Genomic DNA, 26,471 nt, shown 5'->3' on the forward strand with positions numbered 1-26,471 from the left:
AGGAGGAGATGATGATGATGACGATGACACGCTGGCAGAGCTAGCTGGAAAAAATATGACATGCAGGCATACCTCGGAGATATTGCGGGCTTGGTTCCAGACCACCACAATAAAGCACCTATTGTAATAAAGCAAGTCACACGAAATTTTTGGTTTCCCAGTGTATATAAAAGTTATGTTTATACTATACTGTAGTAGTCTATTATGCGTGCAAGAGCATTATGTTCAAAACATGTTTGTACCTTAATTAGAAAATATTTCATTGCTAAAACATGCTAACCATCATCTGAGCCTTCAGCGAGTTGTAATATTTTTGTGGTGGAGGGTCTTGCCTCGATGTTGATGGCTGATGACTGAGCAGGGTGGTGGCTGCTGAAGGTTGGGGTGACTGTGGCAATTTCTTAAAATAGGACAACAATGACGTTTGCTGTATCACTGAACTCTTCCTTTCACAAAGGATTTCTCTGTAGCCTGCAATGATGTTTGATAGCATTTTACTCACAGTACAACTTCTTTCAAAGTGGGAGTCAATCTGCTCAAACCCTGCTGCTGCTTCATTAACTAAGTTTATGTAATATTCTAAATCCTTTGTCGTCATTTCAACAATCTTCATAGCATCTTTACCAGTAGTAGATTCAATCTCAAGAAACCACTTTCTGTGCTCATCCATAACAAGCAACTCTCCATCTGTTAGTTTTATCAGCGATTCAGATACATCTTCAGGCACCACTTCTAATCCTAGTCTTCTTGCAATTTCCACCACATCTGCAGTTACTTACTCCACTGAAGTCTTAAACCCCTAAAAGTCATCAATGTAGGTTGGAATCAACTTCTTCCAAACTCCTACTCCTACTCCTTCCCATGAATCACAAATGTTCTTCACGGCATCTAGAATGGTGAATCCTTTCCAGAAGATTTTCAATTTACTTTGTCCAGATCCATCAGAGGAATCACTATCTATGGCAGCTATAGCCTTACAAAATCCATGAGTTGCAAAATGGATGTTGTGTTAGCAGGCATGAAAACAACATGAATCTCATCGTACATCTGCATCAGAGCTCTTAAGGGCCCAGGGACATTGTCAATGAGCAGAAATATTTTGAAAGGAATCATTTTTTTTCTGAGCAGTCTCAGTAGTGGGCTTAAATATTCAGTAAACCATGTTGTAAACAGGTGTGCTGTTGTCCAGGCTTTGTTGCTCCATTTATAGAGTACAGACAGAGTAGACTGAGCATAACCCAAGGGTCCTAGAATTTTCAAAATGGTAAATGAGCACTGGCTTCAACTTAAAGTCACCAGCAGCATTAGCCCCTAACGAGAGTCAGCCAGGTATTGACTTGTCCTCTCTAGCTATGAAAGTCTTAGAAGGCATATCCTTCTAATAGAAGGCTGTTTCACCTACACTGAAAATCTCTTATTTAGTGTAGCCACTGAAACTGTGCCCCATAGAATTAACAGAAGCTGATAACTATAGAAATTCTTGAACTTGTCTTACAGAAGAACAGATAAGGTATCACCTTGTTAAAACCCCTTTGCTTTTAAACTGTCTTCATTGATTGAGTTCACTTTAGTATTTTTTTCTTTCTTTCTCTTTTCCTCGCTTAAGCTGCATACCTTCCTAGCTTCATACAGCCCAGTTGTTTTATAGGAACTTGAAGTCAGCTCCTGCCCAGTGTGAGCTGGCTGGGGACTGGATGGAACTATGACCCTAAAACTGGGCCTGCTCAGATGTCCAGTGAATACTCTTTTGATGTCAGAGGGCTGGAAAATGCCACCCTCAGATCATGCTGTGTCTCCATCTTGAATATGCAGCATCATGTAGCCCAGATGCACCTGCACAGAACACTGATTACCTCTACCATTTTCCCTACCTCTAATCGCCTTTCCCTATGCCTGAGACCACCCTGCTTATCCCATAAATATACCAACCCCCTCAGGGGGATCTGAGACTTGTTCTCCTATCTCCTCACTTGGCTGCCTTGTGAATAAACTCTTTCTCGTCTGTAAACCTCAGTGTCTCAGCGTTTGTCTTGCCGCACGTCTGGCAAATGGACCCAGTTTGGTAACACCACCTTTATTAATTATCTTAGCTAGATCTCCTGGAAAACTTGCTGTGGCTTTTACATCAGCACTTGCTTCACCTTGTACTTTTATGTTACAGAGAGGGCTTCTTTCCTTAAACCTCATGAACCAAACTCTGCTAGCTTCAAACTTTTCTTCTGCAGCTTCTCACCTCTCTCAGCCTTCACAGAGTTAATGGATGTTTTGGATTAGGCTTTGGCTTAAGGGAATGTTGTGGCTGGTTTGATCTTCTATCCAGACCACTCAAACTTTCTCCATAACAGCAATAAGCTGTTTCACTTTCTTATCATTCATGTGTTCACTGGAGTAGCACTTTGAATTTCCTTCAAGAACCTTTCCTTTGTGTTCACAACTTGGCTAACTCTTTGGCACAAGGCGCCTAGGTTTCAGCCTACCTTGGCTTTTCGACATGCCTTCCTCACTAAGCTTGATCACTTCTAGTTTTTAATTTAAAGTGAGAGATATGCGACTCTTCTTTCACTTGAACATTTAGAGGCTAAGGGTTATTAACTGGCCTAATTTCGATATTGTTGTGTCACCTGGAATAGGGATGCCCAAGGAGAGGAAGACAGATGGGGAAACAGCAAGTCGGTGGAGCAGTCAGAACACACACAATGTTTATCAATTAAGTTTGCCATGTTATATGAGCATGGTGCCAACACAATTACAATAGTAATATCAAAGATCACTGATCACAGATCACCGTAACAAATATAATAATAAAAAAAATTTGAAATATTATGAGGATTACACCAAGATGTGAAACAGAGACACGAAGTAAGCAAATGTTGTAAAAATCACGCCCGATGCAGGGTTGCCACAAACCTGCAACTTGTAAAAAACACAATATCTGTGAAGCACTATAAAGCAAAGCACAATAAAATGAGGTATGCCTGTAGTTAAAATAAATAAATAAAAGCTATGCAACTATTACACCCCAAGCTGAAAGCTTCCATTACCACCAGAAATTGGATTCTTGCTTTCTCACATAGCTCTCTTAGCAATGAAGTATCAAATGGGTGCATTTCATTGCCAAATAATATAACATGAGAGGCTGGGGAAACTGAGTATCTAGCTTCTACTCTGGAAGATGAATGCATAATGTGGGGTATTCCCCAACTGTGAGAATGGTGTGGCAAGGAAGCCAAAAATCATGGCAAATATCCAACATGGGCACTATGGTTCCAGTGTTGGAACTAGAAAGGCAATAAGTCTTGACAGATTAGGTATTACAAGTGAGAGGGGGCGCATAGCATCATGAATGACAACCAGATTTCAGGTTTGCATAATGTGGTGGATGGTGGTACCATTACTTTGATGGGGTGGGCTAGAGGGAGGAACATGTTTAGTGCAAGAAAGGATCAAGAGTTCAGTTTGAAGGGATTCTGGGAAGATACCAGCAGAGGTGGCACAGTTTTTGAATCTCTTCAAATTATCCTATAAAAAGAAACCAAAATAAATAGGACAACAATGCCAAAAACCATGGGGATTATCTTCAATAGTAGGTGACAAGGTACTGCCATACACTGCAAAATATGAATGGGTAAGGAGTAAACCACTGAGAGTTAGAAGACTTGAATGTACCATCTTTGCAGGACAGAAGAAATCAAGGGTATCAGATGGACTTGAGAAACCTAAAAGAGCCAAGAAGTATTTACTGGAAACGTCAGTTGAAACTGAGAGTTTTGCACTCCCTAATAATAAATGAGTACAGGAGTTTGCAGTAAAGTCTGAAGGAGCCAGAGAAATCTGGGCCCCATGAATTCCCAGACTAACAAGTCAAAACTTACTTCTAGGACAAAGCCTCAGAATAATGAGAAAACTTCTGCAAAGAGAATCCAAATTGAGCAGCACAGGAACAACAGAGTCAAAGGAAATAGCAGGTCCAGATAAAAGTAAGGGAAGATGTATCTCCAGAAAATAAGCTGCCAATTTTTTTGAACATTGCAGAAATACAACAAAAGAAAAAATTCTAGAACTGTGAAGTTAGAAGAACTATCTTAGTCACAACCACTTCTGAAAGTTAAGAAAAACCTGATTTCAAGTATAAATGAGCAAAGAAAAAGTTCAGATCTGAACATTAACAGGAAGAAACAGATTAAGAAGCAGAATAACATCCCTACAGATAAGGAAAGAACACCAGAAAAACATCAGAAATAGATTAAAATTACAATCTAAAAATTAACAAAATATAAAAATGATACAAGATATGAAAGAACATTAATCAGAATTAGGAAAACTCAGAAATTAGGTGATATATTCTCAGGAGAAAATTATAAACAAAAGAAAAACATTTCAGAAATGAGGTTAACTAGAAGGAACAACAACAAAAAAAGAGGCCAAAGGATTTGAATGGACATTTCTCCAAATAAGACACACAAATGGCCAATAAGCACATTAAAAAAAAAAATGCTCAACATCACTATCATTAAGTAAATGTGAATCTAAACCACAATGAGATACCAATTCATATCCATTAGGATGGCTGTTAAAAACAAATCAAAAACGAAATAACAAGTGCTAGAGAGCTGTAGAGGATGTGGAGGTATTGGAATCCTTGTGCATCACTGTTGGGAATGTAAAGAGAAACAGCTGCTGTGGAAAACAATTTGACCACTCCTCAAGAAATTAAACATAGAATTACCATATCATCCAGTGGTTCTACTTCTGGGTATATACTCAAAAGAACTGTTGGCAGGGGTGTGAACAAATATTTGTGCACCAATGTTCATAGAAGCCTTATTCATGATAGTCAAAAGATGGAAACACACCAAATGTTCACTGAGACATGAACAAAACCTGGTTTAAACAAAGTGGTATATAGGGTCTTCCCTGGTGGCACAGTGGTTAAGAGTCCGCCTGCCAATGCAGGGGACACAGGTTCAAGCCCTGGTCCAGGAGGATCCCACATGCCGCAGAGCAGCTAGGCCCATGCACCACAACTACTGAGCCTGTGCTCTAGAGCCCGCAAGCCACAACTACTGAGCCCACAAGCCACAACTACTGAAGCCCACGTGCCTAGAGCCTGTGCTCTGCAACAAGAAGCCACCGCAATGAGAAGCAAATGCACCGCAACGAAGAGTAGCCCCCGCTCACCACAACTAGAGAAAGCCCGGGCACAGCAATGAAGGCCCAATGCAGTCAAAAATAAAATAAATAAATAAATGATTTAAAAAATAAAATTAAATTTAAAAATTTAAAAAGTGGTATGTAAATACAGTGGAATATTATTCAGCCTTAAAAAGGAATGAAATTCTATACAAAAAGATTTTCAAAACCTGGGAAAAATAAAGAGATCAAAGGGATTCAAGAGAAAGTGACAAATAAAGACTACAAGCAAAGAAGATCCAACATAGCATAATACTATAACAGAGGTCCTTGGGGAAAAAATTAAAAGGGAGCATAATACTAATAATTATAATTTTAAAAATATCCTGAAATGAAATTAAATTTATATTGTGAAAGGGAATACCATGACTGGGTATACTGACCCAGAATGGCCAACATCAAGATCAAGTCCATAAAACTACTATATGATTAGAAAAAAAAAATATCCTTGGTACAATCAGGCAAAAGATCAAGTGATCATCAGGGAAATTAAAATCGGATTATATACCAGCCTTTTGACATTTTATGTTAAGAAAAGTAAATGTAAATAAAGTATCTGATACTCAGGCAAAACGGACTTTCAACTATAAAGACCTCTGACAAACTGTTATCAACATTCAAGAATTCAGAAAATATTGTCTCCATGAGTAATTTCTGAAGATTTTTCTAGAAAACAGACAACCAAAATGAGAAGAAAGACACTGATATAAAGATTGGTGGCAATCAGTAAATACATATTTACTTATAGAACTAAGATTAAATTAGAGCTAAAAGAGAGAGAATATAATATTTACATAATCTTTGACAATATAAAGTACAACTATAACAAAAGGAAAAAGAATAGAAAGTGCATAGAATTTTTTATTGTTCTTGTTTTTATCATACTGGTACTTTATTCTAAGACTGTTTGTTGTGCGTAAAATATGAGATAATGTAAATGAGTAATATACTCTAATTCTAACATTTTCGCTGAGGAATGTGAGCAGCCTCTAGGAGCTGGAAAAGGCAAAGAAACAGATTTTCCACTAGAGTCTCCAGATGGGAATGCAGCCCTATTGACGTCTTGGTTTTAGCCCAGTGAGACCCAAATAAGACTTCCAACCTTCAGAACATTAATAAATTTGTATTGTTCAAACCACTAAGTTTGTGGTAATTTGTTACAACAATGATATAAAGTTAATACAAATTCCAAGCAAGAACCATACAGCAAAGCCCAGTCAACCCACGAAACCATGAAAGATAGTAAAAAAAAAAAAAAAAAAAAAAAGTAGTTTTGAACCACTAAGTTTTGTTAAAAAGCAATAGATAACTGGAATAGCAAGGAAGTTATCAAGTCTACTAAGTTGTCTTTAAAGAACCCATGAGCCAAACTGAAAAGACTTCCTTTGGGCAAGGAGGAGATAATTTGAGCAGCAATAAGGATAATACTTCAACAGATTGAAACATCAAATTCCTTTAAATCTATGACTTCATGAAGATACAACAAAACTGATCACCTTTGGATGATATTAGAAAGCCAACTCATTAGTTTCAAACCTCATAAGTTAATGGGGAAAAAAAGGCTCAGAAGATACAACAAAACTGATCACCTTTGGATGATATTAGAAAGCCAACTCATTATTTTCAAACCTCATAAGTTAATGGGGAAAAAAAGGCTCAAACACTTAGCTTACATTTCTTATCTTCTCTACCAAATAGAGAAGAGGGAAATTTTTCTTTATATAAGGTTTCCACTAATAAAGGAAGAAGGAGTGATTGAATTACAGAATTTCTAGCATGTAATCTATAATTAATTAATGGCTCTAGGCATTAAGAATTAGTAATAGCTAAAATTTCAAAAAAAAATGCTCAGATGACAGAACACAACAGGAAAATTAAGTGGTCTTGAAAAAAAAAAAAAAAAAAGAACCTGAATATATCTAATATAGCTTCTAAGTTCAACTGCCAATTTATAGCACACACAAAGAACAGAGGACAGAGGAACATATTAAACTACACCAGGAGGACACCATCAAAAAAATCCAACATAGGAAATTCTACATGTAAATATATTTGTTTTTTCAAAACAAATACATTTCAAGGGAAAAAACAAGGATGGAGGGGGAGGTCTATAGATTAAAAGACACTCAGACATAATTTTATAACTAAAACTAAAATATAGTGTTTAAGGATCTTCCCTTGGGCGATTCAACAGTAAAGAAAGAGACAGCTAGAAGATCTAATCCCAGAACTCTCCATCACTTAGAGATCAATGGAGATGGAGGCGTCTGCCAGGAAGATTGAGGAGTGACTAAAGAAGCAGGAGTAAAGCAGACTGGTGTCATAGAAGCCAAGAGAAGAACATGTTCCAAGACGGGGTGGTTGTCAACAGAGTTAAAGGCTGCCATGAAGTCAGTAAGATGAAGACTGAAAATGGTCGTCAAATTTGTCAGTATGGAGTTCACTGGTGCCCTTGCTAAGAGCAGTGTCAGTGGAGGGTGAGGGCAAAGCTAGCTCAGAACGAGTGACCGTAACTAGAAAGTGAGAAGACACCAAATATCTAGAGGCAACATTTTCAAGACGTTCACTTAAGAAGAGGAGCAGAGAAATAGCCTGGTAGCTAGCGGAAAATGTGGGGTTAATGGAAATCGATTTTTTAAGTGAAATTTATTCAAGCGTATATGTATGCTGAAGGAGAACTTGAAGATATAGGCGAGAAACAGGGTAACCAAACAAGAGAAATTCTTGTGGAACTGAGAGGGGATGAAACCCAAATCACACATGGATTTCAGATTTATTTTATTTTGTGTCATTTAAAAAATACTGGTCAGGACTCACTAGATTGATTGAATGACCCACAGTTGGACAAACAACTGATCTAGGGCATATTATTTTACCTTCCTGAATCTATTTCCTTATCTGTAAGATGCAGATGACAATCTCATAAGGTTATTATGAAGGTCAAGTAAGACATTATATGTAAAGTACATATATGGTACTGAGCACACAGTTTGTGCTCAATGAATGGTAACTATTATTAATACTATTTTTAAAAACAAAGAAAATTAATAAGGTCTGAGTCTGGGCATAGCCAGCATCTAGGCTGCTGCCCAAACCTCAACTAATATTTTCATCATAACCACAAGTATCAACTCCATGGTTCTCAAAACAGTGACATTACCTCCTGCTGTGTATCACCAGCTACTTGTATTTGTGTGATTGTTTAGAAATAGTAAAAAATTATGCTTGAGTTTTATTTGAAACACTTCCTTTCTATAAAATCATCTAGATATTTAATAGACAACATGGAAATTTTGATAGCATTCTGAATTTTAAAACGTTCCTTCCAAACAACCATACAAGTACATTTTTCCAAGCCAAAACAGATACCCTTATGCTTGAAATGCTATTTCTAATTTCTAATTTATTCTTACAGGCTAATGTGCAAAATGAAGTTGTTTGGATGATTGGTTTGCAGTAAACATGGTATACCAAATTGGCTTCTAAATTTAGAGAAAGGTTGAGTCTCCTCTTATAATAATCGAGAAATAATAGAAGTATTAATGATAATGAAACTTCCATAATTGAAAAACTCAAATTCTGAAATAACAAGCAGAAATGAACATTAGTAGGTAGTAGCAACATAAACTGTAATTCTTGCAAATGGTTATTTTGAGCTCTTTTTATGGCATAATGCAACCTCCAAAATTCAATTTACTAAATGATAATACATGTTCCATATGTGTCATAATTAAGTTCCATAGTCTTTGGAGAATTTAGTACTATTAAACATAACAAAGATATTGGAAATAGTGCATAAAAGTCTAAGAATCATAAAAGAAAAAGTTGTTTATAACAGGTGCTATGATTTCTATGTCTGATATTTGAAAAAATTTTAGAAAGTAGTATTAATTGTTATCCATATAAATGTATTCAAAGAAAAATCTTATTTATGTATAACAGGATTTGAGGATGAACTCTAGATTTTGAATACAGTAGACTCTGTATCCTTTCTTGGAGGTTTTTGAGGACCGATTTTTGGTAATATCTCCTTGGCATAAAATGTTTTATGAAGTCCAGCTTCTCGAAGTGCTAACTCAAAACGAAGTCTAGGGTCAGAAATGATCTGTAGAAATAAAATGATTTAAATAAATAGCATTTCATTGAAGTAAATTTTATCATTTAGTTCTGTATTTCCCCAAGCCGTGTAATTTGTTTTTGCTGGATAGATGACTAGATGACAGTAAATTCTGTGTATACGGTGACTATACTCTGGTTATTCTTACTGAAAATATCCAAACCTTTTTGACATTATCACTTTCCAGTATATCAGTGGTTTCCAACATAAGATGTACAGAATATTGTATACTAGATTAGTCAAAATAAAACATTAAAATTATTAAAAGATGGGATAAAAGAAGCTTACTTTCAGTATGATCATTGATTTGTTATTTATTGTTAGCTGGAATTATAAAATATAAACAACCATTGATTAAAATAAACCTAAACCACAACCTTGTACATCTGTCTTTAAACAGACATTTTAATTTCTCCATCATTTGGAAATATGTAAATTAAGTTCAAACACATGGCCACTACTTGAAAAACAAAATCAATAGAACTTTTCTTCCAAGGCCGGATTTTATTTCAAGCAGAACTAGAAAATGCTTCCATCAATCTGACTCTAAGGGGTATAGACATATGAGTAGTTCAATTTCCCTTTTCATTTATAGCTGATTGGACATTATTCCTCCTTCTATGAATATTAATGTCAACAGACACTGTTTGCAATGATAAGAAGGTGGCCACGTATGGATTTCAGCTAATGAAACATTTTACATGAACTTGAAGTCCCCCTAGAGGATGGGATAATAAGCCGTTGAAAGCAACCCCTCCTTCAAGGAGCTCTTACACTAACAGAGGTAAAAAAATGTACACAGATAACTACAGTCCGTGGCAACATGTGACAGATGCTCCAAGAGTAGTAGAATACGGAGAGGCATCTCCTGGTGCCAATGAGACTAGGATGGTCTCAGGTAAGGAGGACCACTTGAGCTAACTTTAAAGTTCAACTTACTCTTCTATAAAGCTGGGGATGGGGCTGGGGGAGGAAGAGAGATCAAGAAAGAAAGGCACAATCAAACTCAGAGACGAAATAGGTTACGTTGGGATTGGGGTAATTTGGGTAGAGTACTTGGTACCACTGGGGAACACTGAAAAAGGACACTTCTAAGACTGGGACTTGAATTTTAAAGGCTTGAAGGCTATGCCAAGGAGTCTGGGGAGCTACTGAGGTCGTGTTTCTGTTTTCAGCATGGAACTAATATAATCATTGCTGTTGCATAAGAAGATGCATCTGATTACAAGTTCAGGATAAATTAAGGTGGCAGAGAAAGAAGAGATGGAGGCAGGGAGAGTGCTTAAGAGTCTACTACAATTGTCTAGACATGAAATAATAAATGTCTAAAATTGGCTGGTAGCAAGGAAGAGAGAACTGTCCAAAACACTATGAAGGGAAGAATCAATAGAACTTGGCAACTGATCAATACAGGGACTAGGTGCAACAATGCATATAAGTCAGGAATAACACTGAGATTTGTGTCTGAAAAGCAACGTATTTGAGGCTTAGACCTAGGTTTCTCCTCTTTTGCTCCACAAGAGTCTCCCTGGTCGCTCTCATCCACTTTGAAGGATTCATGCTCACCTGTGTGCTGTTGACGTCCTCATTATCTCCAGGATTCACCTTTTTCCCCCCTAGCTCCAGAACTGTGAGTTTTAAAATGTTTTCATAATTCTGTTTTTTTCAATATGTATCAAGTGAAATGAAGATCTCCCTCACATACTGACCTCCATTTCCCCAATTCTCCTACCCAGAGAAAGCCCATCAGTTTCTTGTGTGTATTAGACATCTTCAACCTAAACCTGATATGAACAAAACAAATGCTCTCTCCCTAAGTCTGCTTTTCCTTCTGAATTCTTATATGGTTAATGGCAGCACCACCTAATGATTATAATTTACTGAATTACTACTAGGTGCCAGACAATATTCTAGGCAGTTGACATTTATTATACTAATCCTCACAAGAACCTTACAAATTATTGTTTTACAGATGAAGTAAACAAGACATAAAGATGTTAATAGCTTACACAAGTTCACACAGCCAGTAAATAGTGGATGTGGACTTCAATCCAAAATGCAGGCTCTTCTCAATATCACTCACTGCCTAGTTTAGAATCACCCTCACTTTCATTATCCCCCTCCTCTTCTCAGCCAGAGCCATCCATGCCCCTGCCAGGCCACCCTCCCCCCACTCCACGCCACTTCTATGAGGGCTCCACCATCTTAAAAGGACCTGACTCCACCTCCACCAATTTTCCATTCAGGACACACTCCTATAACATAAAACTGATTATATAATTCACCTGCTTCAAAGTCTCACCTCTGCTCACAGGATAAAGGTCAAAAGTCTTAGCAAGTAAGATCTACTATACTTTTCACAGTCTGACCGGAATTTATGTTTCCAGTCTCATCCCCCAGCACCCACCCTTACCATGTACCTTATACTGAACACATACCGGTAAGGGCCTCTTTTCACCCTCTTCTGCTTGGTGAAGCACTTATTTCCTCAGCCCAGGTACCTGAAAGCTTTTCAGCTTCTGACTTCAATTCTTTGTAAGCCCAACTGCCCTCCCCGTTATGGCTTCTGGAGATACCCGTGCATTTTCTAATTAATCCCTCTCCCTACACCCACCCCTCCCCCCAATCCAGTTTTGCTGCTGTTTGTTTTTAACTTAAATTATCTGGAATGAATTCTGTTACTGCTGCCAAAATTCCTCAACTAAGATGGAGCTTAGTTTCCCCTTTTCCATTTCTCTGACTTCCCATTCAGGGTTGCCCGTTCATTCCCTTCCTCTTGCCGCTGCAGCCCTTAGCCGGAGGTGATATCACCCTAGTGGAGTTATTCCCACGCATGCTACTTTCCTTCCCAACCCAACTCCCCTGCTCACTTCCTCCACACAGGACAAGTTTATCTTGCTCAGGATGCAGCCCTGGCACCAGGCTCAGTGCCAGATACAGTATATGTTCCATAAATATTTGCCCAATTAATATGTGAATTGTTCATCTTTTTATTCCCTAGCAAAGTATGCAGCGCATAAAAGAGGCACACTCGATTTATTTGTCAGTGAGTGAATGGATGAAGTTTCCTGTTTTTTAAATAATTAAATAATAAGCATTTAGCTTTTCTTAGATTTGTAAAGTTAACAACTACTTTTTCCCTTAACTTCAGTGATATCCATTCATTCATATGTCCTGGCTCCTTCTCTTCCATCCATCCATCTAAAAAAAACTTTTTAAAATCCTTTCTCAGTTATAGAAACAGATTAAAATGATTCAGAAGTTCCTAGAAACAGTTAAATAACCTCTTAATACCTTTTCCCACAGCAAATGTTTCATCATTAGCTCTGATACATTATCTTCTGTTCATTTTAATTTCAGAAAGCTTCCCTCTGCTTTGTCTTACCAGTATCATTAGTTGTTTCTTTAATAGGATTTATGTTATGCATATAAAAAATTCTGAATATGATAAATATTTAAACAAAATACAGTATTAACACAACTTTAAAATTCTATAAAATTACTTTTTAGATTAAAATAATTTGCAATGACAGATAACATTTTCACATAAAGTGTTTTGTTCTATGGTCACCTATCAACTATTTTATATTAAGAATTGTTGGGCTTCCCTGGTAGCGCAGTGGTTGAGAATCTGCCTGCTAATGCAGGGGACACGGGTTCGAGCCCTGGTCTGGGAAGATCCCACATGCCGCGGAGCAGCTAGGCCCGTGAGCCACAACTACTGAGCCTGTGGGTCTGGAGCCTGTGCTCCGCAATGGGAGAGGCCGCGACAGTGAGAGGCCCGCGCACCACGATGAAGAGTGGCCCCCGCTTGCCACAACTAGAGAAAGCCCTCGCACAGAAACGAAGACCCAACATAGCAATAAATCAATCAATAAATCTTTAAAAAAAAAAAAAAGAATTGTTCAGTAATTATGTGCTCTCATTTAGAAATAAAAATTATGCTAATATGGATGGTATTTAAATGTAAATATTGAAAATAATTTGTAACCCAAAACACACACTTCTACAATTCTTATCATCATCATGGCTTTTGCATCAGTCGTGCTAATTTCCATAATTACCTGCTGTTCATTGTATGTATTCAATGTGAAGAGTGGCTTTTGAAGAATAAATTCTTCTTCGATTCCAATACCCATCCTCGCTTTTGATGCCATTGTGTCTGACATCATTCTAACAGGATCAAACTGAGCAACAATAGCAACCTAAAAGAAGAAAAAGCATGGCTACTTGGAACAAGATACAAGCACAATGCTTCTGGGCAACATTATTAATGTTAATGTCCATTAAAGTTAAGAAATTTTATTAAAGATTACATAATTACAGTTATGATTAAATTTAGATAAAAATTTCTTTTTGATCCAAAGTCAAGGGAAATTTTATATAGAAAACCCACATATTCAACGACCTTGAAAGTAACCAAAAGTAGAAAACATTAATTTTTAACCACTAGCAATCTACGGCCATGGTAACAACCCCATGAAGCTTTCTAGAAAGTTTAATCTGATTAAGCTGAATGTAGAGCATGTCATATATGGGTAAAGTCATGTGTGTTGTTGGCATTACTGAGCAAGACGGGTGAGTTTTCATTGTACCAGGCAACTAGATTTCCAGGGACTGTTAAAAACCATTGTTTCCCCTTCCACTGAAAAACTGCAGAGTCATTTCAATCCGAATGCCCTTGTCCTTTATGATAATCGAAATTGTTCAAACCTGTATCCTAATGAAAAGAAGCCACTAATTTTGTAAATTATATGCACCATTAATAACACCTGCCTGTTAATTCCTAAAATCAAGAATTAGCATTAAGAAAATGGCATTTTTAATGCCATTTAGAAATTGTAATGACATAACTGGGGGTTGAACATACTTTAATTATTATAGGTTTCCTAGCCAAAATGTCTTTTACTGTAGTTCTAAACACTGATTACAGATAACGGGCACAGATATTTCCTCTTTCAAAGGGCTCACAGATGGCAAGAATCCTAATCATATGGACTCTGTAGTTATCAAAATTATATTTTGAACAAGAATGTGTTTAGTAAGAGTGACATTAAGTTTTGTCTCCCAAAGGCCATGGTATATCATTATTTGCTAATGACTGAATAATTTAAATTTTGTTGAATCTAAGATGACCAGGACTTAAATTCAAAGTATAGGAATATATTTCTATAATCTATTTTATAAAAGATGATATAACAGTTGTATGCATTTATACTTCCTCTATACTAAATATTTCATTTAACTAGACTTCCTTGGTTTGAATCCAGTTTGACATTTACTAGCTATGTGACTTTGGGGAACCTCTGGGCCTCCTCAGTTTTCTATGAAGTCGGAATAATAATTCCTACATCATAGGGTTGTGGTAGAGATTAAATGAGGTAAAACCTAAAAGCATTTAGAAGAGGGCTTTATACTTACTAAATATTCAAAAAATGTGAATGCACATTACTACAAACTTATGAAGTAGGTACTAGTATTATGATTCCCATTTTTCAGAGGAAGAAATGAAGCTCAGGGAGGTTAAAAGACCTAAGTTTCCTCTGCCAGTAAGTAGTGAACCAGGCTGTACCAGTTTTTTTTTTTTTTTAATTTTTTATTATTATTATTAATTTATTTATTTATTTTTGGCTGTGTTGGGTCTTCGTTTCTATGCGAGGGCTTTCTCTAGTTGCGGCGAGCGGGGGCCACTCTTCATCGCGGTGCGTGGGCCTCTCACTGTCACGGCCTCTCGTTGCGGAGCACAGGCTCCAGACGCGCAGGCTCAGTAGTTGTGGCTCACGGGCCTAGTTGCTCCGCAGCATGTGGGATCTTCCCGGACCAGGGCGCGAACCCGTGTCCCCTGCATTGGCAGGCAGATTCTCAACCACTGCGCCACCAGGGAAGCCCTGTATCAGTTTTGAAGGACACCAGAGGCCAAGTTCTTCCCCAAGATTCTATACTGCCTTCACTGACAGAGAAGGGAAACCTGACAGTCATTTACTATCAGCTGGGAAATGGTGTCAATGAAGACTTTAGAGCTTGTGAGTTGAGCTAATCACTTTCAGGTTAAAAACTTTGAAAAATTACCAAGTAAAACTATTTTATCACATTTCCCAAGGTCTTAAATTCTTGCTCTTGCTGACTACTACCTTCAGAACTTTTGCCTACTTTTACGAGCCAAAGCAATGGGAGACTTTTATTTCTCCACAAAAACAGTATTTTTTAAAAAGTGGTTTTTAACCTGTTTGTTGACTGTGGGATGTTTCCAAAGAGAGGTTCCTACCCTAGGGAGGATTATCTTGCTCAATCTCCACCACGTTTTTTCGAGGAGAATAAAATCCTTCGGCTAGATGCAGAGTTTCACTGCTGTACATGGATACTATTCAGCTTATAAACTAGAGGTAATATGGATGCATTTAAATCTTGGGAGAGCTATTTTAAAGGTGCTGATAAAATTCTTTTAATATACTAAGAAACTGGAAATGGTTCAACATAAATCTAATTGCTCCCAGCAATGAACACCAGTGTCCCAATTTGGGGAAGTTACATTTTATATAGCAGATGTCATGAACTAAGCCCTAGTAATAATGTCATTAAGAGCACTTAGAAACATTTTTTTAAACCACCCATGAAATTTTCCAAATTAAAAACACCTGTTTCCTTAGGGCTTCTATTCGCTTCTCTCTCTCTGCTTCTTCAAGTGCTTCTTGAAGGGTCACTTCTTTTTTCTCCATCAAACGCTTTTCCAATAATTCCTGTCTGTATTTAACCCTTTAAAAATAATGCACAGGAAAGTTAGGAAAACATCATGATAATGGAGATTACGTGGATAGGTGCATAGGGACAGAAGGCATCTCAGAAGTGACATCACTGTCATACTGTTTTTACTTGCTTTTGGTTGATTTCTCATATCAAAACAATAAAGGATGCTTGTATAAAATACAATTTACAATAATTCTAATAACAATCATAGAACTGCAGGTCATGGGGCAGGAAAACATGGGGTAAAATCCAATCTATCTCTTTCTTCATTAAAATCTTTGTATGAACTGTCAGCTGCCACAGCTGCATCTAATCCAACCCAACAGATGACTGCTTCACTCTTATTTCAGCCGTCTTCTGATAAGTTCTAACACAATTTGAGATGTTAAAAAGGCTATATTACTGATTAAATATACATAATTTTAGAAACACTGGTAAATAAAATACTAGAATAATATGCCCAAAGTATCTCAATTACTAGATTTTAAACCAAACTCTACACTGTTATTCATAACTATGTGTGTGTGTGTGTGTGTGTTAAGAAACTTTGAAAATTGCACTTTGACTGTAGATGGCAGCAAAAACATGACTTTCCCTTAGCATTCTGTTTCCATCCCCCTTAGCAGATATTAAAACAGGGCATATTTAAATACCTGTTTTAGTACTCCCAGGTTCATTTGGGTCTCCTCAGCTGCCTTTTCAGGCAGCCTCCCTAACCATCTTCTTGCTCAAGCTATTCTTCTACTGAATTGTAGAGATAAGATTTGTCTTTTCAAAAACAGTAGGCATCTGGGTTCTCGAGGGTGTAAGTGGCCGTTGCCTCTGTCTTCCATCATTAACGGTTTAGATTTAACTTCCTCTATGGCATCAGTCACAAATGTGCTTTACCCTTAGCGTGCACACCTGCATTTTCCATGGATATCCCTTCGCTAGACCCTTTTTTATTCTGAATCCCGACATTTACTGAGGTGTTCACTAGGCACCAAGTCTTGTGCTAAGGGCTTTACCTCTTTTAGCTCAATTAGACTTCACATGTTGGGGTACCACTATTGATCCCATGTTAGGGTATCACTATTGATCCCATTTTAAAGATAAAGAAATGGAGGCAGAGACAAGTGACGTAAATTGTCCAAGCTCTCACACCCAGTAAATGGCAGAGCCTGAGGTCAAACCCAGGCAGACTGGCCCCAGGGCCCATGCGTACTCCTCACCCTCTCACCCCCATGCAACTAACCACTATGCTCTTCTCTCTTCTCCTCCTGACAGCTCCACTCACCTCACTGACTTATGAACACCTACTGTGTGCCAAACCCTGTGCTAGATATTGAAAGCACACTGAGAAAACGACTGTTCTTAAACAGTTTGTGGTTTAACAGAGATAAAGACAAGCCCAAGAACTAAACAAGGTATACAGTGTCTTCAGGGAGGTATAAATAAGGTCCACTGAGAATTCAGAGGAAGGTGCGATGACTACTTGCTGGGCTGTGAGAGAGACTGGTGAGCTTCAGCAAGAGCTCTTTAGAGGAGGCAGCGTCTGAGCTGGTTCTGGAGGACTAGAATTTGCAGAGGTCAGGAGACACGGCGGCTGAGGTGGGGCAGAACAGGAGCCGGGATGGGGGTGAGTCCAGGGAGGCACTCGCACTCAGGGTCCTGCACGTGCGGCGCTGGCATCCAAGAGTGGGCGACTTCTTCAGTTTTGCACCCCCGGGGGCCTCACTTGCCCCACCTCGTCACAGCCCTGAGCAGGAAAGGGTTCACGGTGGCTAGAATAGAACAAGTGGATGAGCAATGACAGAGAGGCCCAGAAAAGCACTGGGGGGCTGAACCTGGTAGTTACATGGTCCCCTCAATGATTTGCTCCTGGGGAGGAAAACTCTTTAAAATCAGGTTGCTCCTGAGGCTGGCACTGAAGAAGGTGCTCTGAGAAAGGAGAGAAGGGAAGCAGGCAGCAGATGCTTTTCGAGGACAAAACCCAGAATGGGGTTTGGAAGGAAGATTCTAGGCTCCCTTGATGGCTGTGGCTGTTCTCCACCATCATCTCCCATTTCAGGAGTCAGTACAGTCAGCTACATGGATTAAAGAATCTGCAGACCAGATTGCTCCCCTTCTTTGCCGCCTCTCTGTCATGGAAAGCTCTATTTCTCTTTCCCTCCATTTTCACTAAGGCATGACACAACCTCCCTAATGAGGTTCTACTCAGTTTAAGCACTGAGTACAAGCTAAGTGAACTACTGTGAAGGTTCAATTAAAAGACACCCTGGGATTTGACAATTACCATATGTTAATTCTCAGAACTTTTGAAAAGTTTCTCTTCCTCGGGATGTATAGGTTGCTTTGTCTGCAGCAAAGTTTTGGCTGCTTTGTGGGAAAGTAACAGTTGTTTTATTTAGAGGAGCTTGACTAGTGAGGAAGAGGTTGCAGAGTGAGGCATTTGAGGCTGTGTGGTAAAGAAAGCTGGCTCATGCTTTACTTTGAGGCTCACTCATTTCTTCAACAAAAATTTGAGCATCTCTCTGCATCAATCACTGTGCTAAGCACTGGAGATATGATTTCAACACAGGAGACACACTCCTGTCCTCACAGAAGTGACCATATAATGCCGATACAAAGACCCAGGCAATTATGACACAGGGGGACTCTTGCTCTGATGGGACAATGGGGCAGAGGTCATGGGAGAGGTACCTTTGCCAGACTTGGGGCATTCAGGGAAGCAACCAACAGGAAGTGGTCTGAATTTCAGATCTAAAAAGGGAGCAGGAATTCTCCAGATGGGGAGAGAATAGAAAGAATGTTCTAGGTAGAAAAAAAGAAATGGCAATATGAAGGCCCAGAAGGTGGGAGAGCACGGTACTTTTGAAGAACTGAAAAATATCTGGAATGACCAAAAATGAAAAAGGTAAGGTGAGGAGTGCCAAGAGCTGAGGCTGGGGAGGCAAGACAGGCCAGACTGCGGGGGCTCTGCAAGCGTGAGGGCTTTGATCAGGGCAATGGGATCAGAAAACTCTCTCCTATAATATGGAGGATGGACTGCAAGGAAGCAAGACCAGAGAGAATTATCCAGATGCAAGTTGATGGTTTCCTGAATTAGGGCAGGGGGAGGGGTGCTGGTAGGAGTTAGGGAGAAGACATGGATTTAAAATTTATGTAGAAAATAGAATAAGTAGGACTCGCTAGTGTTTTTTATGGGAAGAGGGGAGAGGAAGTTAAGGTTTCTGTCTTGCATGATGAACAATGGCATCCCTCACTAAAACTGGGGACTTGGAGAAACCGGGAAGGGAAGGAATTAGGTTCAGTTTAGACACAGATCTGCCGTCGTAAGATCTGGACAGGGACCGTTATCAACGGCATGGGATTGAGTCTGAGGGACAGATGGCACCAGCCAGGAAGAGACTGTAGAGTAAGAAGAGAGGCAGGCCTTGCATTGGTTCCCAAGGAAACAACTTTTTTTCCTTCTTTTCTATATATATTTTCAGTATTTATAAATTTTATATCATTCATTCATTCGTTGGCTGGGCACCCACTCTGTGCCAAGCACCGTTCTAGGGTGGGTGATCCATGCTGATTAAAACAAAAAAACCTGCTCTCATAGAGTTTCAATTCTAGACATATATATTTATTCAACTATTTAGAAGTTTAATTTCTTTTCAAAAGGCGGGGGATATTATCAGTTTAATTTCCCCACTCTGCTACAACCCAAGGAAGCAACTTTTAAGAAAGGGGCAGAAGAGGAGGAAACTAGGAGAATGAGGAGAAATGGTGGCAAAGAAGCAAAGGAAGATGGGAACAGCAATGTCACATGCTACAAATCAGTTATAATCTAAGATAATCATTGGATTAAATAACAGGGAGCCGGGCTTCCCTGGTGGCGCAGTGGTTGAGAGTCTGCCTGCCAATGCAGGGGACACGGGTTCGAGCCCTGGTCTGGGAAGATCCCACATGCCGCGGAGCAACTAGGCCCGTGAGCCACAGCTACTGAGCCTGCGCGTCTGGAGCCTGTGCTCCGCAACAAGAGAGGCCGCGATAATGAGAGGCCCGCGCACCGCGATGAAGAGTGGCCCCCACTTGCTGCAACTAGAGAAAGCCCTCGCACAGAAACGAAGACCCAACACAGCCATAAATAAATATAAATAAATAAATAAAAATTAAAAAAAAAAAAAATAACAGGGAGCCATTGGCGACCTCAGCATTAGAGAGGTGGCTGAAGAATTAGCGGGAGATAAGGAAGTAAGAGGGAGCAGAGACAACCCCTTCAGTAAGACTGATGCCAACGGGGAGGAGAGAGGCAGGGCAGTGCTGGTGGAAGCTGATCACAGTTGCATTGGCTCCAAAGTGATGATCAAGATGACTCAGACTACCATGAAGATTAGCCAAGGGAAGATTTCAGGAAACAGACACACTCAAATTCTTCATTCTTAGAGATGTGATCGTTTAAACTCAAATAATAATTCACTGTAAAGGGGGAAGCTCTTGGTACATCTTTCTTTTCCCAGTCTGGATAGAAAAATGTCTTTGCCTAAAGAGAAGTGATGCAGAAAAACTCCTGGGAGAAAGCCAAATACTCACATATTCATGGGGAAAGAAAATAGCAACACAGTAAAGTCAATCATTTGGAAAATTTTCCACATAAATACCTTCAGCCATTTGAGGTAGCAGCTTTTCTCCAAATTAAACTGTTCTATGAAAGTCAATGTCAGGAAGTGGCAAAACTCAATAGTCTTTAAGCTCTGCACTGAATTCCCAAACAGGAATCCTAGGTTCTTCTCTCAGTCTGCTTTATGCTCCTTGAGGTGACGAAGGTTGAGAGTGCGGCAGAGGAGGCCTTTTCCACTCCTCTTGGGGGAGGAGAAGCATCATATTATTCAAAAGCAACAGCTGCTGCAGAATCAGGCACAGCATTAACAATAATCTGAAAAGGATTTTGTTTAAGCCTCTGGACCTGAGTGTAGTTGAAGGGACAAGAAGCTTTCATGTAGAAATGGAGAATTTATGTATAATTTTGGATAATTTTTATGTGTGTATTGCACTCTAAGAGATGAGTATACAAATGCAAATGGTTTGGAAACACCACGAACTTCAGTAAGAGCCTCCCTTTGCTTTAGTGAAACTTCAGTAAGAACTGGGCAAAATATTAAGTACAAAATCTTGACCTCCCTCCTATCTGGAGACACAGGTAACTTCAGTCTAAAAGGAAGCTACAGCAAACAAGAGGGGAAAAAAGACTTCAGAATAATTGCTGATAGTGGGAGGTTCTACAGTTTTTGTTTTTTTTTAAAATTTAAGCAGTAAATAAAACAGCATTAACAACACATCTTAATTCGATTACTCTAACCAGTATGGAACTCCCATCAAAAATGTTTCAGGGAAGTAATTTGCCCTACTGAATTAGAGGCAGTTTCTAAACAAATCTGCTACTTCATTTTTAGGTGATGTGGCTTACTCAACATTGAACAAGAAATCTTTAACAGGCACACGCTGGAGGTGCTATTGCCACAGGGGTTTGAGCAGCAGCAGGGTGGTGAACCTGCTTCTGCCTGCTGGGAAATCCAGTTTCGGCTTAAACCCCACTCAGAAAGTTGTTTTGCCCACCAAGCAAAGAGAACCCCTCCGTGAGCTCTAGGGAACTCCAACAGGGAAGAGTGCGCAGATCAAAACATAGGCAGGCCAGGTGCAGGGCAGCACCTGTCCAAAGGTGGAGGCCTGGAGGAGAGGAGGTGGAGAAGCCAGCCCAGAGAAAAGAAGGGAGATAACATAACCAGTGCCGGTATCGCGCCTCTAACGATCCGGGTGATGAGACTCAACTCAGTGGGTGTTCTGGCTAAGGGCATAAGCAGAGACCAGTTCCTGCAAATGTAATGTGAACCCTGATACAAAGCAGTGACATCCTGGTACAGATCAGCATGGGACAAGAACAAAGAGGATTCACAGAGAACCCGCAGAACCACAAGGAGATGAACTCACGCCAACCCCAGAAAAAGATACTATTCTTCTAGCTCAGAGTGCTTACTGGTTCCTTTGTGCGGTGTAAAGGCAAGTTCCTATTGGAACTCCAGTCTTTAATTGATTAATTCAATTAGTCAACAGAGTTACTTGAGCACTTACTATGTGCCAAGCACTGCCCCAGGTGCTCAGGATAACAATAGTGAAAAATAAAAACCAGACAAGATCCCCCCTCTTAAATCTTACGTTATTTGTGGTTTATTCTATATAAGCATGCTTAAATTAACATCCTAGTAAAATACATAAAATTGTTTTAATAAATTATTTTTGAATTTATCACAAAGTCCTAAATTAAACAGCTCCTTCTTATATTGCTCTAAAGCGACAGTTCTCAACTGTGACTATCATTGGAATTATCGGAACTTAGAAAAAGTTCTGATGCCAGGGCCCCACACCACTCTATTTACATCACAATCTGGTTCGGGGGCTCCAGCATTGATATTTTGTTAAAAGTTCCCCAGGTGATTCTAATGAGCAGTCTGGTCTGAGCGCAGCACCACCTGGCCCCTTGGGTCCCTAATTTGCGCTAATGTCAGGATCACCTGGAGGGCTTGTTGAAGCGCAGATTGCTTGACTGCCTCCAGAGTTTCTGATCCAGAAGTAGTGAGGCGGGGTCTGAAAAATCTGCATTTCTAAGAAGTTTCCAGGTGATGCTGGTTCTGCTGGTCTGGGGACCACACTTTGAGAACTACAGCAAAGATAAATATTTTGATTAGAGGGACTCTACCTGCCTACTGTTATCAAGACAAAACCAGATACAAATTACTACCCAGATAGGGCTTCTTATTTATGGTTGCATGTGCTAAACAGTTATATGCCTCAGGATTGACCCACACTAGAAGTTCCTGCTTTCATGCTACTGACGTTCAAGAGCAGAATCTTTAATTTGTGTCATATTTTAGATTCCACATATAAGTGATGTCATATTCCACTGTATATATATACCACATGTTCTTTATCTATGAAACAGAAACAGATTCACAGACATAGAGAACAGGCTTGTGGTTTCCAAGCAGGGGTGAGGATGGCAGAGGGTTGGATTGGGAGTTTGGGATTAGCAGATGCAAACTATTATATAGAGAATGAATAAACAACAAGGTCCTAGTGTATAGCACAGGGAACTATATTCAATGTCCTGTGATAAACCGTAATGGAAAAGAATATGAAAAAGAATGTTTATGTATATGTATGACTGAATCACTTTGGTGTACACCAGAAACTAACACAACGTTGTAAATTAAGGGTACTTCAATTTAAAAAGAAAAAAAAAGAGCAGAATCTTTCAACCCCATCCCACCCCCATGACTCAAACACACATGGATGACAGGTTCCCTCAGTGGCAGTGGTCCGCCCCGGCTTGGGTCAGTGTCAGTGATGGGTAGTTGCAACAACGGCTGTTACTGAACCTCTTTCTTTCCCTCCAATGGACAAAACACTGGTGTATCCTGATGACAGTTGAAAATCTCAGACTCCTGGTGATATTTAAAGGGTCTGTTCAGTAAAATCAAAGAAGGAAGAAACAACTTGAAAGCACTTCAGCTATGAGCCACTTCCCTTGGGAATAGTTCTTGCCAACTCCAGGGGGGTAAATATTTTTCATGCTGGAAGTGAAAACCCATAAATAAGAGTCATGTACATTTTCCTGTTGGTTGTAATCAGTTCCAACCTAGCCACCTGAGTTCACTTGAGTTAGAAATGCAGAGATATAAACAGTTGTGAAACAAGGACTTAAACCTGGGAATCCAGACTATAGGACAAGATGTGCGGAGAGGGTTACTGAAAGAATGTTGCAAATATCATATTAGCCCTTGCCTCAAGTTAGTGCAGAAAGACATCTCTGCCACGTTTATCCTCCTCTTTTCGAACTACTCCTAACCCTTTCCATCTAGTTTTCAGTAATCCTTTTATATCCTCACATAGCCTCAAAAATTTCCTAGAATACTCCTTTTCAATAGCATTTCAAGTAGGGTACAAGAAATAAAAGATGCATTGTCTATCGGGAATTAAAAGCAATAATAAAAGCCTGTCTTCTTCTTCTTTTTTTTTAATCACCATGCATCAGCAACTCTAAACAAAGTTAGTGATAAAAACTCCCTCCACTGGAGCATGCAGCCCCATCTCACTGACTCTCCGCTGCTCCTTTCAAATGTTTCTCTTAACTGAAAACCAGTGCTTCCCAGGTGATCCTACTTCCATTGTTACCCTTTTACAATGAATGGTAAGGGAAGAAGGCTAGCATTTTCCTGGCTCTCCAACAATTCCAGAAAAGTTTTATCCATTGACTTGGGTTAGACCATCCTCTTTCTAATAGGGTTCTTGGGATCAACTACTGGCTTCCCAGGTCACTGCCCGACATTTCCTGAGGGTTATTCAAAACTCCACTCTTACAGTTCCTTGATTCCCCAGCAGCATTTGCTTCTCCCCTGCTTCAACAGCCCACTCCTTAGACCAAACTTGGAGCTTGGCATCACCTACTGAAACTGTGGGTAATCATTATCAAATCCATTTCACCTGCCTTCACTAATCAAGGTCATTTTAAGACTTGCATGTTCTCCAAGCTGCACGGAGACGATACAATAAGATGTTTACCTGAGTTGTTTTCCGGGAACTAGGAGTCAAGTGTGTCTAGCTCGAGCTGAGCTGGTTAAGACTGGATAGGACCACCAACCCTCCAACTGAGCATGCATGAGTGTCCGCTAGGTGACCTTTTGATGTCAGAGAGCTGAAAACTCCACCCTCAGATCGTGCTAAGCATCTCCATTTTTGAACATGCAAAAGCCTGTAGCTTAGTTACACGTGAGCAGAACGATGATTGCTGCACCTTTTTCCAACCAACTTTCCCCATGCTCCCTACACCTCAGACCATCCTGCTGCTTTATTCTTTATCCCACAAATACCCGGAGCCCCTTGCCTCTGTGGAGGGGGCTCTGAGACTTGTTTTCCTGTCTCCTTACTTGGCTGCTTAGCTAATAAACGCTCTCTTTGCTGCACACCTCTGGCTTCTCAGCGTTTTGCCTTGCTGCCTGTCAGGCAAAACGAACCTGGTCTGAGAACACCAATTCCCTGCCAAAATTTTACACTGAGGGATTCTGTTCTGACTCCAATCTCTAGGGTCACCACATATACTGATGAAGGCTGCATGCTGCACAACTCTAGGAATGGACTGCCTTCCAATCTCCCATCCTTTTTATGTTCACTCATTTAACCTTACTCAACCTGCTACTACTTTAGCCTATCAGGCTCTCCATTTCTCAACAATATTTATGAACTATGAACTTTGTGCCAGGAACTGGGCTAGGTCTTTCCCTCATGTAGTTTACTGTCATTCTACCTCTTCCTTTTCTCCCAGGCTATGAGACACAATCAGATTTTACTTAATTCTCTCTCCAGCTTTGGATCGATGGGCCTATCTCTTCAAAGGTATTATCATTAATATTCTTTTATTGTCTTCTTTTCTTTCCACATCTGCTCTGACAATTTCCAACCCTCATTCTTCATTGAATTTATTATATATTTGTGAGGTTTGAACCTTACCTAGACATTTAACACTCCTTCAGAATGATTTTATTTACCCCAGCTGCTTGATAGTCTCCCTCTTAGCAGAGAACCTCACCTCCTACTTTACTGAAAAGAAAAGGCCATAAGCGTTCACTTTCCCTACCATGCTTTGTTGACTTCCAATCTTGTCAGGACTCATCTTTATTCATCCTTTCCTCCTTAAACCTGGGCTCTTAATCCCATAAACCTAGTCGTCTCTAGGTCCTTGCTCCAGAAGTGAATCTTTTCCTTTCCTATTTCTTCAGTCTTTCTCCCCTCCATGGTTCCTTTTCTTCTGCATACAAACTTCTTCAAATGGGGAAAATACATATCTTTCAACTCTCTCTTTTCAGCTACCATCCTCTTTTTCCCTTCCCGGCAAAATTTCTTAAATGGAGTAGCCATACTTTGTCTCTAATTCTTTGTGTCTGATTTAGTCCAAAACCCCCTGCAGTCTGGCCTCTGACCTTTCCACTCTGTGGAAACTGCTCTCCCCAGTGTCTCCAAATTGTAAACTCAGAGCCTTCTTTTAAAGCTCCTCTGACTTGACTTAACAATGCCTGGTACTGATGACCACCTCCTTCATGAATGCACATCCTATTTCTGACTGCTTTTCCTCATATTTTACTGGCTCCTCCTCATCTGTCCACCCAAGTTTCCAACACAAATCCTCTTTTTAAATCCACAATTTAAAAACATTGTCTGGGAAATATGACTTCAGCTACAATCAAGGCATGAATAGCTGCAGCCTCCAACTCCTTCAAAGCCCCAAATCCTTTGATCTTTTATTTTTTCTCTATGTAATTTCAGGATTGACTTCAGTTAAGTCCCTCAAATGTAACTATATTACAGTGATAGTTAAATGCAGAGCTTCTGCCTTAATGGG

The 26,471-nt window shown here is 39.6% G+C and overlaps 1 protein-coding gene across 2 annotated transcripts in view; it reads right to left on the reverse strand.

Moving 5' to 3' along the window:
* The window catches only part of CCDC148 (coiled-coil domain containing 148), a 294,377-nt gene that overhangs the window by 22,663 nt on the left and 245,243 nt on the right, over positions 1 to 26,471 (reverse strand). Inside the window, exons 14-16 of one of the 2 annotated variants that reach the window (XM_057551471.1) lie at positions 15,943 to 16,060; positions 13,372 to 13,512; positions 9,149 to 9,295 (exon numbers count right to left, since the gene is read on the reverse strand). In XM_057551471.1, coding sequence (XP_057407454.1) covers positions 9,149 to 9,295; positions 13,372 to 13,512; positions 15,943 to 16,060 — 406 coding nt within the window. Of the gene's footprint in view, positions 1 to 9,148; positions 9,296 to 13,371; positions 13,513 to 15,942; positions 16,061 to 26,471 lie in introns of those variants that run through there. The other variant, XM_057551473.1, reaches the window with a different exon arrangement.

The sequence above is a fragment of the Balaenoptera acutorostrata genome, chromosome 8, assembly GCF_949987535.1.
Source record: "Balaenoptera acutorostrata chromosome 8, mBalAcu1.1, whole genome shotgun sequence".
NCBI lineage: Eukaryota > Metazoa > Chordata > Mammalia > Artiodactyla > Balaenopteridae > Balaenoptera > Balaenoptera acutorostrata.